General features: G+C 36.7%; 1 protein-coding gene across 2 annotated transcripts in view; it reads left to right on the forward strand.

Moving 5' to 3' along the window:
* STK26 (serine/threonine kinase 26) overlaps window positions 1-17,727 on the forward strand; it is a 79,758-nt gene that overhangs the window by 54,354 nt on the left and 7,677 nt on the right. For both annotated transcript variants that reach the window (XM_037821938.1, XM_037821937.1), the window contains exon 4: window positions 13,444-13,500. In XM_037821938.1, the coding sequence (XP_037677866.1) occupies window positions 13,444-13,500 (57 nt within the window). The remainder of the gene's footprint in view (window positions 1-13,443; window positions 13,501-17,727) is intronic.

Consider the following 17,727-nt stretch of genomic DNA (forward strand, 5'->3'; position numbering starts at 1 on the left):
GGGAAATTTATAGCACTAAACGCATATATTAAAAAGGAAGAAAGAGCCAAAATCAAAGAACTAATGGATCAACTGAAGAAGCTAGAAAATGAACAGCAAACCAATCCTAAACCAAGTAGAAGAAAAGAAATAACAAGGATTAAAGCAGAAATAAATGACATAGAGAACAAAAAAACAATAGAAAGGATAAATATCACCAAAAGTTGGTTCTTTGAGAAGATCAACAAGATTGACAAACCCCTAGCTAGACTGACAAAATCAAAAAGAGAGAAGACCCATATAAACAAAATAATGAATGAAAAAGGTGACATAACTGCAGATCCTGAAGAAATTAAAAAAATTATAAGAGGATATTATGAACAACTGTATGGCAACAAACTGGATAATGTAGAAGAAATGGACAATTTCCTGGAAACATATGAACAACCTAGACTGACCAGAGAAGAAATAGAAGACCTCAACCAACCCATCACAAGCAAAGAGATCCAATCAGTCATCAAAACTCTCCCCACAAATAAATGCCCAGGGCCAGATGGCTTCACAGGGGAATTCTACCAAACCTTCCAGAAAGAACTGACACCAATCTTACTCAAACTCTTTCAAAACATTGAAAAAAATGGAACACTACCTAACTCATTTTATGAAGCTAACATCAATCTAATACCAAAACCAGGCAAAGATGCTACAAAAAAGGAAAACTACCGGCCAATCTCCCTAATGAATATAGATGCAAAAATCCTCAACAAAATACTTGCAAATCGAATTCAAAGACACATTAAAAAAATCATACACCATGACCAAGTGGGGTTCATTCCAGGCATGCAAGGATGGTTCAACATCAGAAAAACAATCAATGTATTACAACACATTAAAAACTCGAAAGGGAAAAATCAATTGATCATCTCAATAGATGCTGAAAAAGCATTTGACAAAATCCAACATCCCTTTTTGATAAAAACACTTCAAAAGGTAGGAATTGAAGGAAACTTCCTCAACATGATAAAGAGCATATATGAAAAACCCACAGCCAGCATAGTACTCAATGGTGAGAGACTGAAAGCCTTCCCTCTAAGATCAGGAACAAGACAAGGATGCCCGCTGTCACCACTGTTATTCAACATTGTGCTGGAAGTGCTAGCCAGGGCAATCCGGCAAGACAAAGAAATAAAAGGCATCCAAATTGGAAAAGAAGAAGTAAAACTGTCATTGTTTGCAGATGATATGATCTTATATCTAGAAAACCCTGAGAAATCAACGATACACCTACTAGAGCTAATAAACAAATTTAGCAAAGTAGCGGGATACAAGATTAATGCACATAAGTCAGTAATGTTTCTATATGCTAGAAATGAACAAACTGAAGAGACACTCAAGAAAAAGATACCATTTTCAATAGCAACTAAAAAAATCAAGTACCTAGGAATCAACTTAACCAAAGATGTAAAAGACCTATACAAAGAAAACTACATAACTCTACTAAAAGAAATAGAAGGGGACCTTAAAAGATGGAAAAATATTCCATGTTCATGGATAGGAAGGCTAAATGTCATTAAGATGTCAATTCTACCCAAACTCATCTACAGATTCAATGCAATCCCAATCAAAATTCCAACAACCTACTTTGCAGACTTGGAAAAGCTAGTTATCAAATTTATTTGGAAAGGGAAGATGCCTCGAATTGCTAAAGACACTCTAAAAAAGAAAAACGAAGTGGGAGGACTTACACTCCCTGACTTTGAAGCTTATTATAAAGCCACAGTTGCCAAGACAGCATGGTACTGGCACAAAGATAGACATATAGATCAATGGAATCGAATTGAGAATTCAGAGATAGACCCTCAGATCTATGGCCGACTGATCTTTGATAAGGCCCCCAAAGTCACCGAACTGAGCCATAATGGTCTTTTCAACAAATGGGGCTGGGAGAGTTGGATATCCATATCCAAAAGAATGAAAGAGGACCCCTACCTCACCCCCTACACAAAAATTAACTCAAAATGGACCAAAGATCTCAATATAAAAGAAAGTACCATAAAACTCCTAGAAGATAATGTAGGAAAACATCTTCAAGACCTTGTATTAGGAGGCCACTTCCTAGACTTTACACCCAAAGCACAAGCAACAAAAGAGAAAATAGATAAATGGGAACTCCTCAAGCTTAGAAGTTTCTGCACCTCAAAGGAATTTCTCAAAAAGGTAAAGAGGCAGCCAACTCAATGGGAAAAAATTTTTGGAAACCATGTATCTGACAAAAGACTGATATCTTGCATATACAAAGAAATCCTACAACTCAATGACAATAGTACAGACAGCCCAATTATAAAATGGGCAAAAGATATGAAAAGACAGTTCTCTGAAGAGGAAATACAAATGACCAAGAAACACATGAAAAAATGTTCAGCTTCACTAGCTATTAGAGAGATGCAAATTAAGACCACAATGAGATACCATCTAACACCGGTTAGAATGGCTGCCATTAAACAAACAGGAAACTACAAATGCTGGAGGGGATGTGGAGAAATTGGAACTCTTATTCATTGTTGGTGGGACTGTATAATGGTTCAGCCACTCTGGAAGTCAGTCTGGCAGTTCCTTAGAAAACTAGATATAGAGCTACCATTCGATCCAGCGATTGCACTCCTCGGTATATACCCGGAAGATCGGAAAGCAGTGACACGAACAGATATCTGCACGCCAATGTTCATAGCAGCATTATTCACAATTGCCAAGAGATGGAAACAACCCAAATGTCCTTCAACAGATGAGTGGATAAATAAAATGTGGTATATACACACGATGGAATACTACGCGGCAGTAAGAAGGAACGATCTGGTGAAACATATGACAACATGGATGAACCTTGAAGACATAATGCTGAGCGAAATAAGCCAGGCACAAAAAGAGAAATATTATATGCTACCACTAATGTGAACTTTGAAAAATGTAAAACAAATGGTTTATAATGTAGAATGTAGGGGAACTAGCAGTAGAGGGCAATTAAGGAAGGGGGAACAATAATCCAGGAAGAACAGATAAGCTATTTAACGTTCTGGGGATGCCCAGAAATGACTATGGTCTGTTAATTTCTGATGGTTGTAGTAGGAACAAGTTCACTGAAATGTTGCTATATTATGTAACTTTCTTGGGGTAAAGTAGGAACATGTTGGAAGTTAAGCAGTTATCTTAGGTTAGTTGTCTTTTTCTTACTCCCTTGCTATGGTCTCTTTGAAATGCTTTGTTATTGTATGTTTGTTTTCTTTTTAACTTTTTTTTTCATACAGGTGATTTGAAAAAAGAAGGGAAAGTTAAAAAAAAAAAAAAAAGAAAAAAGACAAACAAGGGGAAAAAAAAAAAAAAAAAAGATGTAGTGCCCCCTTGAGGAGCCTGTGGAGAATGCAGGGGTATTCGCCTACCCCACCTCCATGGTTGCTAACATGACCACAGACATAGGGGACTGGTGGTTTGATGGGTTGAGCCCTCTACCATAAGTTTTACCCTTGGGAAGACGGTTGCTGCAAAGGAGAGGCTAGGCCTCCCTGTATTTGTGCCTAAGAGTCTCCTCCTGAATGCCTCTTTGTTGCTCAGATGTGGCCCTCTCTCTCTGGCTAAGCCAACTTGAAAGGTGAAATCACTGCCCTCCCCCCTACGTGGGATCAGACACCCAGGGAAGTGAATCTCCCTGGCAACGTGGAATATGACTCCCAGGGAGGAATGTAGACCTGGCACCGTGGGACGGAGAACATCTTCTTGACCAAAAGGGGGATGTGAAAGGAAATGAAATAAGCTTCAGTGGCAGAGAGATTCCAAAAGGAGCCGAGAGGTCACTCTGGTGGGCACTCTTATGCACACTTTAGACAACCCTTTTTAGGTTCTAAAGAATTGGGGTAGCTGGTGGTGGATACCTGAAACTATCAAACTACAACCCAGAACCCATGAATCTCGAAGACAGTTGTATAAAAATGTAGCTTATGAGGGGTGACAATGGGATCGGGAAAGCCATAAGGACCAAACACCACTTTGTCTAGTTTATGGATGGATGTGTAGAAAAGTAGGGGAAGGAAACAAACAGACAAAGGTACCCAGTGTTCTTTTTTACTTCAATTGCTCTTTTTCACTCTAATTATTATTCTTGTTATTTTTGTGTGTGTGCTAATGAAGGTGTCAGGGATTGATTTAGGTGATGAATGTACAACTATGTAATGGTACTGTAAACAATCGAAAGTACAATTTGTTTTGTATGACTGCGTGGTATGTGAATATATCTCAATAAAATGATGATTTAAAAAAAAAAAAAAAAAAAGAATAAACAAATGATTATGATTACTCAAAAAAAAAAAAAAAAAAAAAAAAAATAAAATGGGGTTTTCAATATTATATTACTGAAATGGCACTGACTGTGTTTTAATTGTTGCTCATAGACTTTCTTTATTCAGATTCAGTACTCTCATGGGAAGATTTCTTGCTTGTTGATTCGCATTTTTTATTCCTAAGATTTCGAGGTGGTGGTTTTTTTTTTTTTTTTAATTCCTCTCAAAGCTTAGCGCAATAGTATGCATGTATAAATCACCCATTAAATACTCAATCTATGAATAAATACAAACTTACCTGTTTGTTTTGTCCAAATCTTGATTGTAGTATATTCTCAGACCAATCAATAATGTAAGATGTTGTCCAAAATGTCTTTTTTTAATTCATATTTACTGAGATATATTCACATACCATGCAGTCATACAAAGTGTACATTCAGTTGTTCAGAGTACCATTATATAGTTGTGCGTTCATCACCAGAATTAATTTTTGAACATTTTCATTACCATACACACAAAAAATAATGAGAAGAAAAATTAAAGTGAAAAAGAACAATTAAAGTTAAAAAGAACACTGGGTGCTTTTTTTTTGCCCCCATTTTTCTACTCATCCGTCCATACACTGACAAAGGGGAGTGTGGTTCATATGGCTTTCCCAATCACATTGTCACCCCTCATAAGCTACATTTTTATACAATCATCTTCAAGATCCAAAATGTCTTTTTTTAATTCTATTTTATTGAGATATAATCACATAACAGTCATTCAAAGTGTACAATCAGTTGTTCACAGTATCATCATATAGTTGTGCTTTCATCACCACAAACTTTGAACATTTTCAGTACTCCAAAGAATAAAATAAAAATTGAAATAAAAAGAAAGAACATCCAAAACATCCCATTCCTCTCCTCCCCTCATTGTTCCTTTACTTTTTTTAAAGTAAGATTTGTTCACAAACCATATAATCATCCAAGGTATACAATCAGTTGGTCACATTACCATCATATAGTTGTTCATTGATCTCCCAATCTATTTTTTTTTTCTTTTTAATTTTTATTGGGATTGTTCAGATACCATACAATTATCCAAAGATCCAAAATGTACAATCAGTTGCCCCTGGTACCCTCATACAGCTGTGCATCCATTACCACACTTAATTTTTGTTCAATTTTTAGAAACTTTTCATTACTCCAGACAAGAAATAAAGTGAAAGATAAGAAAAGAAAAAAAAAAAAAAGAAAAGGAAACTCGAATCCTCCCATATCCCTAACCAACCCCCCTCAATTGTTGACTCGTAGTGTTGGTGTAGTACATTTGTTACTGTTTATGAAAGAACATTGAAGTACTACTAACTGTAGTATATAGTTTGCAATAGGTATATCTTTCTTCCCTATATGCCCCTCTATTATTAACTTCTAGTTGTATTGTCATACATTTGTTCTGGTTCATGGAAGAGTTTTCTAATATTTGTACAGTTAATCATGGACATTGCCCACCATACGATTCAGTTTTATACATTCCCATCTTTTGACCTCCAACTTGCCTTCTGGTGACACATATGAGTCTGAGCTTCCCCTTTCTACCTCATTCACGCACCATTCGGCACTGTTAGTTATTCTCACATCTTGCTACTGACACCTCTATTCATTTCCAAACATTTAAGTTCATCCTGGTTGAACATTCTGCTCATACTAAGCAACCGTTCCCCATTCTTAAGCCTCATCCTATATCTTGGTACCTTATATTTCATGTCTATGAGTTTACATATTATAATTAGTTCCTATCAGTGAGACCCTGCAATATTTGTCCTTGTGTGTCTGGCTTATTTCACCCAGTATATTGCCCTCAAGGTTTTGTCATCAACCCATTTTTATATAAGGGCATCTACGTTTCTTCCACAAGGCAGGAGAAGACTCAAAGAAGGTAGAGAGGCAAAAGAAAGAGGGAAAAAAATGACAGCTAGGAAGCAGCAAAAGGAAAAATAACCTTAAATCAAAGTAGAGTAAAGAGTCAGACAATACCACCAATGTCAAGTGTCTAACATGCCTCCCCTATCCCCCCCTTATCTGCATTTACCTTGCCTTTGTTACATTAAAGGAAGCATAATACAATGATTCTGTTAGTTACAGTCTCTAGTTTACGTTGATTGCATTCCTCTCCCAATGCCTCCCCATTTTTAACACCTTGTAAGGTTGACATTTGCTTGTTCTCCCTCGTGAAAGAACATATTTGTACATTTTATCACAATTGTTGAACACTCTAGACTTCACCAAGTTACACAGTCCCAGTCTTTATCTTTCCTCCTTTCTTCTGGTGTCTCACATGCTCCCAACCTTCCTCTCTCAACCATATTCATAGTTATCTTTGTTCCGTGTACTTACATTGCTGTGCTCCCATCTCCCAAAATTGTGTTCCAAACCATGCACTCCTGTCTTCTATCACTCTGTCGTGCTCCTTTTAGTATTTCCTGTAGGGCGGGTATCTTGTTCACAAAGTCTCTCATTGTCTGTTTGTCAGAAAATATTTTGAGCTCTCCCTCATATTTGAAGGACAGCTTTGCTGGATATAGGATTCTTGGTTGGGGGTTTTTCTCTTTCAGTATCTTAAATATATCACACCACTTCCTTCTTGCCTCCATGGTTTCTGCTGAGAGATCCGCACATAGTTTTATTAAGCTTCCTTTGTATGTGATGGATTGCTTTTCTCTTGCTGCTTTCAGGATTCTCTCTTTGTCTTTGACATTTGATAATCTGATTATTAAGTGTCTTGGCATAGGCCTAGTCAGATCTCTTCTGTTTGGAGTACGCTGTGCTTTTTGGATCTGTAATTTTATGTCTTTCATAAGAGATGGGAAATTTTCATTGATTATTTCCTCTATTATTGCTTCTGCCCCTTTTCCCTTCTCTTGTCCTTCTGGGACACCAATGATACATACATTCTTGTACTTTGTTTCATCCTTAATTTCCCGGAGACGTTGCTCTTATTTTTTCATTCTTTTCTCCATCTGCTCCTTTGCATGTAGGCTTTCAGGTGCCTTATTCTCCAGTTCCTGAGTGTTTTCTTCTGCCTCTTGAGAACTGCTGTTGTATGTTTCCATTGTGTCTTTCATCTCTTGTGTTATGGCTTTCATTTCCATAGATTCTACTAGTTGTTTTTTTGAACTTTCGATTTCTGCCTTATGTATGCCCAGTGTTTTCTTTACAGCCTCTATATCTTTTGCAATATCTTCTCTAAACTTTTTGAATTGATTTAGCATTAGTTGTTTAAATTCCTGTATCTCAGTTGAAGTGTAAGTTTGTTCCTTTGACTGGGCCATAACTTCGTTTTTCTTAGTGTAGGTTGTAGTTTTCTGTTATCTAGGCATCTGACCTCCTAGGCCATCCCAATCAGGTTTTCCCAGATGAGAACAGGCTCAGGTCACAAAAGTAGGAAATATTCAGTATCTGGTTTCCCTGATGGTTTTTCTTAGAGGATTGACACGCCTGTGCTTTACTGCCCGGCAGGTGCACCTGTCAGCCTGTCACCAGCTGGTGTAAGAGGATGTGGCCTGTTGCTGTCCTCCCCCAGGCTTTGGGGTCTGGTTCCGGAAAGGCGGGCAGTAGAGCTGGGCCCCTCCCTTTCCTCTTGGTAAGCTATGCCCCCTCCAGAGAGGTCATCTGCATATCAATAAGTTCTTTGTTTCTCTGACTCTGCTGATCACAGTGTTTTGATTTTAAAATGGCTGAGGCTGTCTTTACTGCAAAGCACTGCGGGCTGAAAACGGCTGAGGTTTTCTCCACAGAGAGAGAGAGGGACAGAAAAGCTTCCAGTTCACCTGTCAGCCCGAGATAGCACCCGATCCTCTAGGCTCCCCTTCCTGAGACAGATATGTCCCCCGACTCTCCCAAGGTCAGTTGTCACCAAAAGCCTCTGTGTGCTTGTTGGGGATTCGGTGTCTGTATTGAGTGGTTAATATTAAAACCCCAGTTGGAGCTGGGCTGAGAGAGTGCTGCTCTCTAGCACTGTGAGGCTTCCGTGAGGGAGGGGCTCTCGGTTCTCGGCTCTCAGCGCGGGTCCGCAGTTTTACTTACAGATTTTATGCTGCAATCTCAGGCATTCCTCCCCATTCAGGCTGGTGGATGATGAGTGGACAGTCACGTTTGTCTCCCCACAGTTATTCCAGGTTATTTACTAGTTTTTTGGTCATTTATGAATTGTTCCAGGAGTACTAACTGGCTTCCACTCCTCTCTATGCCGCCATCTTAGCGCCTCTCTCCCAAAATATCTTTTTAAAGGAATATACACTGAGTTATTTTTATCTCCTTTATCTGTTGTTAATTAATGTCCATGATGTTAAAGACTACTTTGAAGAACATGTTACTTCATGATAAAATTGTACAAATTCACAACTTGTTGACATTGACTATTTTTATCCTGGATCTATTTACATTAAAGTAAATAAATATATGTGTATATGTATGCATGTATAATTTCTATGTAGATATGTGTGTATACATACAGAAAGAGAAATATCCTTCTATGACTTTAAATTAGTCTAAATTATTTATTTGTTTAAATTACTCTCAAATTAACAACTTATTTTCCATTTATATTAAAGCATAGCGTGACTATTTGGACTTGTATTTTTTTCTAAATTAAAATCACATAAAAAATAACAGAGGTCTGTTTGGTGTAGTCAACAAATGTGGTGGGCTACATCCTCGTAGTACCATCAGGGAACTGCATTATCAGTTGACTTATGGATTAATTATGGCCCATCTTCCATTTCAAATGACATGGGGGATTTTGTGAGTGAAGTTAATTGAGTAAAGTGAAGGATATGGGTTATTCTCAGGTTTTCTTTACACAGGATATTGTACATAACCAAGAACCTCACTATAAGTTGGAGAAAAAGGTTACTGCATTTGAGAGAAAATTATATGCTCTTTGAAACGGTATGCAGTTATAGTGATTTCCTTGAGACATGCAAAAATGTAGTAGGTATTCATTTTTTTGAGCTCACTGTATAACTTCATTTTTAAAAACAAGAGTAAAAACCAGACAAACACATGAGTATGACCAGTGTTTTCCTTTAATTTTAGTTCACTGCAGATTTTCTTGACAGACAAAGTTAGTCTTTATGAAGACTGCTAAAATAAACAAACCCTTCCCTTCTGATCTCATAATATTGGAAGAATCTTTTACAATCTTTAAATGTTTTTCTAGTTCAATGTAAATCTTAAAATGAAGCTTACTCAGGCATTGAGTAGAATTTGAATCATGCCTTTATTTGCTGCTGAAAATTGCCTTTAGATTTCTGTTTATGTTAAGGAAATACCCACACATACACACACTACCACCAATATTTATTTTTTTAAAAAAGAATCAAATGATTGAAGTAAAGTGTTCCAGAATAGAATCGGTACAGTTTCGTGGCTTTCTCATTATTTTTCACTGAAACTTTTTTGGGTGTTCTTACTTTCAGTGTATGGTGAATGTCTTTGGAAAATTCTTTTATTTTTAATTTTTTTTTGAATTTTCTAATAAAACTTGAGGGAAATCTAGGAGGGAAAAATTTTCTTCTTTTTTACAGTGTTCTTTTCTCAAAATAAGAATAGCCTTAAAACTAAATGTAACACACCACTGGGAAACCCCGTATTAGATTCAATTCAATGGACATTTATTGAGTGCCTCCTATACTCAATCTCATTCTCTCCTATGCTGACAATTTCTAAATTCACCTTTCTGGTTCCATCATCTCTCCTCAGCTCCAGATATGCATTTCTATTTCTAATTTGACTGATATTACCCTATTATTTGTAGGTATATCAAGTCCAATAACCCTAAAACTGGGAAGGTAGCATTTGTACTAGGTCTTGAATATGATTTTGGTGTGGGTTGGGATGTGAGGGTAGGGCATGGACAAGGCATTCCAGGCTGGAGTAAATGGTTCAAAGATGATAAAGTGTCTGGCCATATTCTGGGCAAGATGATCTCTATTGTCCCTTGTGGTTCTATAAAATTTCACATGCAGATTTTTGTGGTCAATATTATGACTAGCTACTGGATTCCTAGACCAGCACGCTTAATTCACCATGTACTTGGTATATAGTACAAATAATGCTCTCTCAAATACATGGAATGAGTATTTTAAATGTATTTTTTCCTATGGATAAATGAATTCCATGTTCCCTTTTGGAACAATAGGGCCACTTCTTCCTCCTTGGGCCAAGTGTCTGCTTTGGCAGCAGAGAATGAGATTCAAAAGCCTCATGGGGTGACAAGTTGGTACTCCCAGATACCTGTAATTTGTTAACACTAGGCTCCTACTTCTTCCCGGTACAAAGTCCAACTCTTTGGATGTTCTGAATTTGGGAACAAAGGGCAACTACCTAACCATGGATTCACATCCCATTTGATGAAGAGCTCTAAACTTAGTACTTCAAACTATTGTTCATACATATGGGTCCTTTTTAAGTGGAGTTTTCAAAAGCAATGGGTGTATGATAATAGTTTACAGTCACTTGCCTCTTTTGGAATTGTACACCAGTGTATAGATATGAATTATTTAAAAAGCAAACCTAGGACACTTATTTGCATTCTCCAGCACTGCATACAGTCTTTTACCATATACCAAAGGTAGAAGTTATAGCCCCCCAAAAGAATAGAATCATAGTGTCTAGGTGTTTTGGTTTGGTTTGGTTTATGATTGGTGTTTCCATTGAGCTGTTGAAACCTGCTGAGGACAAGGAACAAGTAAGAAGAGCTTCTGCTATGAATTAATCTACCTTGAGCAGGGAGGAGCCCTACCAGCTCGCCATTCCCACCTGTGCCCACTCAGGCCTTGGTTCAGTCCTCATAGCTGCTTTGCTGTCTTCTGAATGTCCAGACCTATGGCCATCCTCCAATAAGGCTTGTCAGCAGGGGTAGCAATCAGAAGGAAGCCGCCAGAAAAGCTATAAGGTTGCTCTGGTCCCCTCCCTCTCACAGAGGTGTCATAGTTCCACTGAACAGCTCACTTGCTGGTAAGAAGCCTTGTTTTCATATCTGGAAGTTGCTTAGTTGTAACTTTAATAACGCAGCTGTATATAATGTTTTGTAAAGTCACATTCTAAGCTTTCTATGAATACTTTTTAGTGAAGGACAGATGGTAAGTTTCTGTTCTGAATTGGTATAAAAAAAAGAAACACATTTTTAACTTGGAAAGCAGGTGCATTCATTCATGCTGAGCAGCAAAACAGCTAAACATGTTTTATAAGATCTTTTCTTTCTTTGAAATGTCAGATAGAGAAATGGGATGCATTCTGAATTCATAAGCCAGTGAAGATGAAGTATTAATTAGGCTGCATAATTTTAATTCTAGCCTCCTAGGTACAATATACTACTTGTTAGACTCATGGCAAAAGAAAAAATTCTCAGGCTATAAAGCCATTGTGAGAAATATTTTTTCTTCTCCTGAAAAAAAAGTATAAAGACACACCAAGTCCCCAATTCTCAGATTCTGAATGCCTAATCTCTATACACAAGTACAAGTTACATGAACTGTTTTTGGAATTCACTTTCCCTCCCCACTATTGTGGGGGATTTATTTCCTCTCTTTCCAACTGTAGACACTCCTCCTAACAAAGACTCTCAATTCTGATCCCCATTTTTCTTTCCTCAGTTCACAGTTTGCCTACTGTGGTATGACAGTTAGATGTCAAGATTATTGATGAGGAGAGGGAAAAAACATTGTTCCCTTCTTTCTCTGATACATCCTACATCTTTTTGTCTTAATTTGACTAGGCCTTCCCTCCCCAGTCCCTTTCTCTAGGCTATATCTCATTCCCTACAATGTCAACTCTGATTTCTTCAATCCTCTACCATCACCTGAGTACTCATCATCATGTGATTGGAGTCTATACTCAGCCTTGATAAAGCTTCAGCCCCACTGAGACACTTGGAAATTTTGAATAGAACTCCTGAGTACTCCTCAGAGATTTCAGAGTATTGGCAGTAACTTGAAAATCTTCATCCCACAGCCAGGGCTTTCATGGTGAGAAATGTGTTCCTGGCATCCCAGCTAATGCACAAGACTGTAATTTTCCCATAGAAACATTGTTATAGTATAGATAGTAGTTTCTCTGATAATCTTTATGCTATACTGCAAATATGTTTGCATTAAATTGTCTTTTTGGGGTCTACCCCCAGAAAGTTAGACATTTTTTGTATAGGAAAATGCTTGCTTTAAAGATTCCAAACATCTTGTTTTAAAATGGACTTTTGGAACACAACTCATTCACAACGTGGCTGCTGCCAGCACAGTTAAACAAAACGTTCTGCTTCCATTCTACTCTGTGGTCCTACAAAAATGCACATGAAATGGTATGGAGAGAGGTATTCCTAGTATTTCAAACTATAGCTGAAAAAGGAAAAAAAAAAGATTAATGGATTATCCCAATTTTTAACTGATAGAGCTGAATGGTGTGTATTCTGTGTGTATTCACCTGTTTTGGAGTTCATATTGTGTCCTCTCTGTGAGCTCCATTTCCTCTTGTACAACTCACAGTGAAGTTAATTCTACCTGGAATAGTCATATACTTTTTAAGTTATATATTCTCTGTTTTACCCAGGGTGGGGGCAGGGCAGCAATATTATTTCTAGGTTCCATGTGTGCCCCTAAAGTATCATAGCTGATAAAAGTTGTAAAATACATTAAAAGATATAAAGAACAAAAATTGAAATAATGGGAAATTATCAAGTGTCCTCAAACTCTAAATTCCCAATGGCACACACCCAGAAGCCCCATTCAAAACGTCTACAAAATATTTACACCCTCATTCTTTAATGTTTATTTCTGCTTCTTTCAATATCATCATTCACGATAATAATTTAAAGCTACAGTTTTTTTTTCTGGGTTTTATAAAATATACTAGTAGTTCAACAGGGTTTTTTTTTTTTTCTTTTTAGCTAAATAGGTTTGAGATGGGTCAAGGTTCAGAACTTAAATTTCAGTTGTAATGGTCTAGGGGAAAATACGTTCTGAGTTCCAAACAACCAATTTTAACCATGTATTTTAGAACCAGTGCATTGGTATGTCAGATTTAACATTTATGCTAATGCTAATATGCTATTTGACTCAGGTTTGTAATTATTAAATTGTTCGTGGATTTTACAGGGTTCAAAATTATGGATAATAATGGAATACCTGGGTGGCGGTTCAGCACTGGATCTTGTAAGTTATTATTAAATGATTTTATACGCACACATATATCCATACTTTTAATTGAAGTAAGCAACAGCTTTAAGGCAAATTAACTGGTCGTTTTATTAATATATTCAAAGTAAACTCTCTCTTCAGGACCACAGCACTTATGTAGATACAGCCCTACTGCAGGACTGAGCATGTTGCTGACATTCTACATATATAAGAATGCAAATAGCTTAACAAAATAAAAAACCCTAAATTAGTTTGGAGTAGGTGTGTGACAGCTGCCGTCAGTTTAGAGTTGGACTTTGCAAGTTTATCCCTGAAGAGACTGTTTCTTCCCTGATTTAAAAAATTGTATAATTCAGATAACCATTACCAAGTTGTGCTTGGATTTTGACCAAGTAGGCATACAGACCCAGTGGTCCTCCATGGAGTCCTCACTGCCCCTCTATAGGTCAGTTGGAAATGTGATGGCATTTTTGGTTGTCACAGTGACTTGCAGGTGCTGCTGCCATTTTAGTGGGCAGGGATCAAGATGCTAACCATCTTGTAAGTGTACAAGGAAAGTTTTACCCAAAGAAGATATGTTCATACACACAGAATGTCTTTGAGAAACATTGGTTGTTATTCCCAAGTTAATGTGGTCCTATCAGTGTTGGTTATTTACCTTTAAAATCTTTATTAATATGACATTATATGTAAAAATTCAATATGAATTATTAGAAGCAACTTAATGTAGTAGAAAGACCACTGGGCTGGCCTATGAGAGCTTGAGGTTATAGGGCTGGCTCTATTCATAACTAAATCTGTGACTGCAAACCAGACACATAAATTCCCTGGACTTTGGTGTCTTATGAAACACAGAAGTTGTACTAAGTTATTTCTAAGTTCTCTCCCATCTTTAACACTGTGTGACATATTTCATTAACATGCTTCTTTTGAAATTATCGAGTACACTGTTTCTAAAAAGAAAGCATTTTGATGAATAGGATCATCAAGTAATATTTAAATTTTTACAAGTGGAGATGAGTTTTCCTAATTAAAAATGATTAATTATTTTAAAAGGCTTTAACCCTGACTGCCAATGACTCAAAGTTCCAAATAATCCTATGAACAAAAATGACTATAAGAGATTTTCTTCCCTTTAGGCAGAGCCATACTTGAACCATTCTAAAGAAATGATAATTAAACTTGATGGAGAGCCTCATTTACTTCTAGGAGCTCATCTCAATTTTAAAGCAGTTGCCAGTTAGGTAATCCTTCCTTGTGTCTAATCTAATTCTTACATTCTAAAGCTTGAGTTTATCTTTTCATTCTCTCTCCTCTTTAGTAAGAAAACACCCCTGGTATTTTGTTGTATAATAATCCTTCATGTATATGAAGTCAGACCTAATTTTTCTCTTGAAGTTAAATGATCTCATTTCTATTTGTCTTGTCACATAGTTTATTACACAAGAGTTTGTTCATTAGCTCCACAAGATCCTACTCAATTGCTCCACAAGCCTCCTTCCAGTTTTTAAATATTTGGAGCCCTTTCCAAATTTATCAGTTACCTTATCTGGTACCCTAAGGTGCTCACCACATCTCTTCCCTGCTTCGTAGATATTTGCATAGATAGTCCCTTCAATTCATCAGGTTCACTTATAGACATACGAACATTGTTCGAACACTGGCCCAACCCTAACTAACACAATCTATTGCCCCTAGTAGTTAGTCAGTGGTATGAAATTTTTCAGTGAAATGATTGTGAGATCTTAATCTCATACTGCTATTTTGATCTCTGCCTTAAAAAAATAAATACCAATTAGTATAAATTCCACTAATTTACAATATTGCTAGCATTGCATTGGCCAAGAGTCAAGTGGCCTGGGTACTAGTCCTGGTTCTGCCACTGGCTAGCTAGCTCATATTTGGCAAGCCATTTAACTTCTTTGTGCCTTAATTCCTCAAATGTATAGTGATGAAATTGGATTAGTCATCTCTCTGGTTTTGTTTTTCTAGCTCTAAAATTCAATAATACTGTCATTTAATTATAAACTTCATTTAACTGTGAAGCAAATGATGAGAAAATGTGCTATTTCTTCTCCATCTATAATCCTCTACAAATGAATGCTATCATTTGGGAAAACTAAGAAAGGGTTAAGCTTACAGGGGAAAGGGAAAACCAGAGAGATCCTGAGCAAAGTATTTATCACTTTAAATTAATGCCCAACTGATGGAATAACGTGAGATTATGAACTTGTAATTTATGTCAACATTATATAATGTGTACCTCAAGATTCCCTCCCATTCTTGAAAAAAAATTAGTTGTACATGGTGAACAGACTTTGAGCTTACTGCACATTATTTTATTGAATTTATTACACTCCACTTCTTTCCAAAAAGAATTGCATTGGCTTACAACAAAAACACATATAATAAGTTGAATAAGTAAAACATGAGCACCAACAAAAAGAGTTGGGAATAATATGCTAATCATAATAGAAGCCATAACATAGCATGCTGCATTAGGGACTGGCTGGAAGTCAAAGGGAAGTACAGGGCAAATCCATGAACCTCAGTTGACAACAGTGACAAACTACACAAGGCCAATACACTTCCCCTATTAGGAACACGGCAAGGTCTTCAATCCTTGAAGAGAAGTTCAGGTATGCCCTCAAAGGACGGTGGGCCAAGACCTTGGCATTATCTCTCCCAAGTTTGCATTGGAAATAAAGACCAACCTCTGTTCCATCTATTTTACCTTCCTTTTCTTTTCACCTCCCTATTTTCTCCTTTTCTAATCATTACCACCATGACTAAGGAAACATTTTGACCACAGACTTGGGGAAGTTTTCTGGCTAACTGATAATGAACCAGAGAAACCCACCAGCATCACCACCCCATACCCATTTCCCTGCCACAGAGTCTTCCCTCCCATCCTCCTCCAGCACCCAGTTAATTGATATTTTACTTATATTGACTTTTAAATTGAACCTAAATAGAGCAGATAAGTTAATTTGTCTTTAGGACTCCTTTTTTGTTTTATTTTTTTACGTAAATATTTTTTTTAAATCCTGTATTAGGTAGTACGCTGGCTTATCCAAGCTACCTTTAGAAGTCATTCAGAATGATAGCTAGTATCCCTTACATGGACCTTGACCAACTTCTTAAGTAACAGAGGGTATATATCCTCTGGCCCTGCCAAAGTTTTATGATCAGTGATGATTAATCTGAAGTAGTGTGATGTTTGTCCTTCAGTTATTTGGTAGTAATAATTTCGTTGTTAGCAATTATTAAAATGATGTGCCATTTTCACTTTTTTAAAGTGACTTCGTTACTGTTTAAATAGAATCTTTTAGGGGTGGAAGTTGATAAATTTGAAAGCAAATAGATAATGTTATAGGAAAGGGACTTACTGAACTACAGAAGTCCCTGGAGTATACTATATATACAGACCACAGTTAATGTTAAATGGTGAGACCAAAGCATGGGTTCTATTTTAAGCTGTTGAATTTCAACATGAAAGTACCCTTTATTCAGCATAAATATGGCATTCATGTCAGATGAAATACACAAGGTGCCAAAGAGCCGGGAATCCCTCCCAGTGTGAGGCAGAGTGGTCAGTGTTTGATTTTTCACCACCTCTTCCCTCCTCCCAGCAAACAGTATTTTACCTTAGCTCTGACTTTAGATTCCCACCCTTTCCTGTAATAATATTGTACAGTCCACTTTTTGTGCTTTATGAGGTACCGGAATTTAAAAATAACCATTTATTTTAAAGAGAGATTTTCAGATATTCCATTACAAATTCTCCTGAAACCTAATCATTGCTTTCCTTGTATTCCAGTTGGAACTATTGGCCTTGGTACAGGGATGGGGAAAGAGAGGCAAATTGTGTTACATTTATTTGAAAAAAAAACTTATCCCTCAATGATTTGTTCTATTTTTTTATAAGGAAAGTCTGGATAATTTAATTATTATATTCCTGGATAAATTTTAAATTTAAGTCTCAAAGAGGCTCTTTGCCTAACAGTATTATTGAAACACATAAATGCTAAGAACTGTGCTATGGCTAAACTATATGATCAAATTGGGTTGCTGCAGAAATTATGTACTATCTGATCTAAAAATCAGTTCAGTGTAAACATTTAATAACTTTTTAACAGAAAATGTCCAATTTTAAGTAAATGATTTCCCTTTTCCCATCTGAAAAAAAAAAAAGCTAGTTGTATCATTATTTAAGCATTTTTTTTAAATCTTTAATGTGAC

The sequence above is a fragment of the Choloepus didactylus genome, chromosome X, assembly GCF_015220235.1.
Source record: "Choloepus didactylus isolate mChoDid1 chromosome X, mChoDid1.pri, whole genome shotgun sequence".
Taxonomy (NCBI): Eukaryota; Metazoa; Chordata; class Mammalia; order Pilosa; family Megalonychidae; genus Choloepus; species Choloepus didactylus.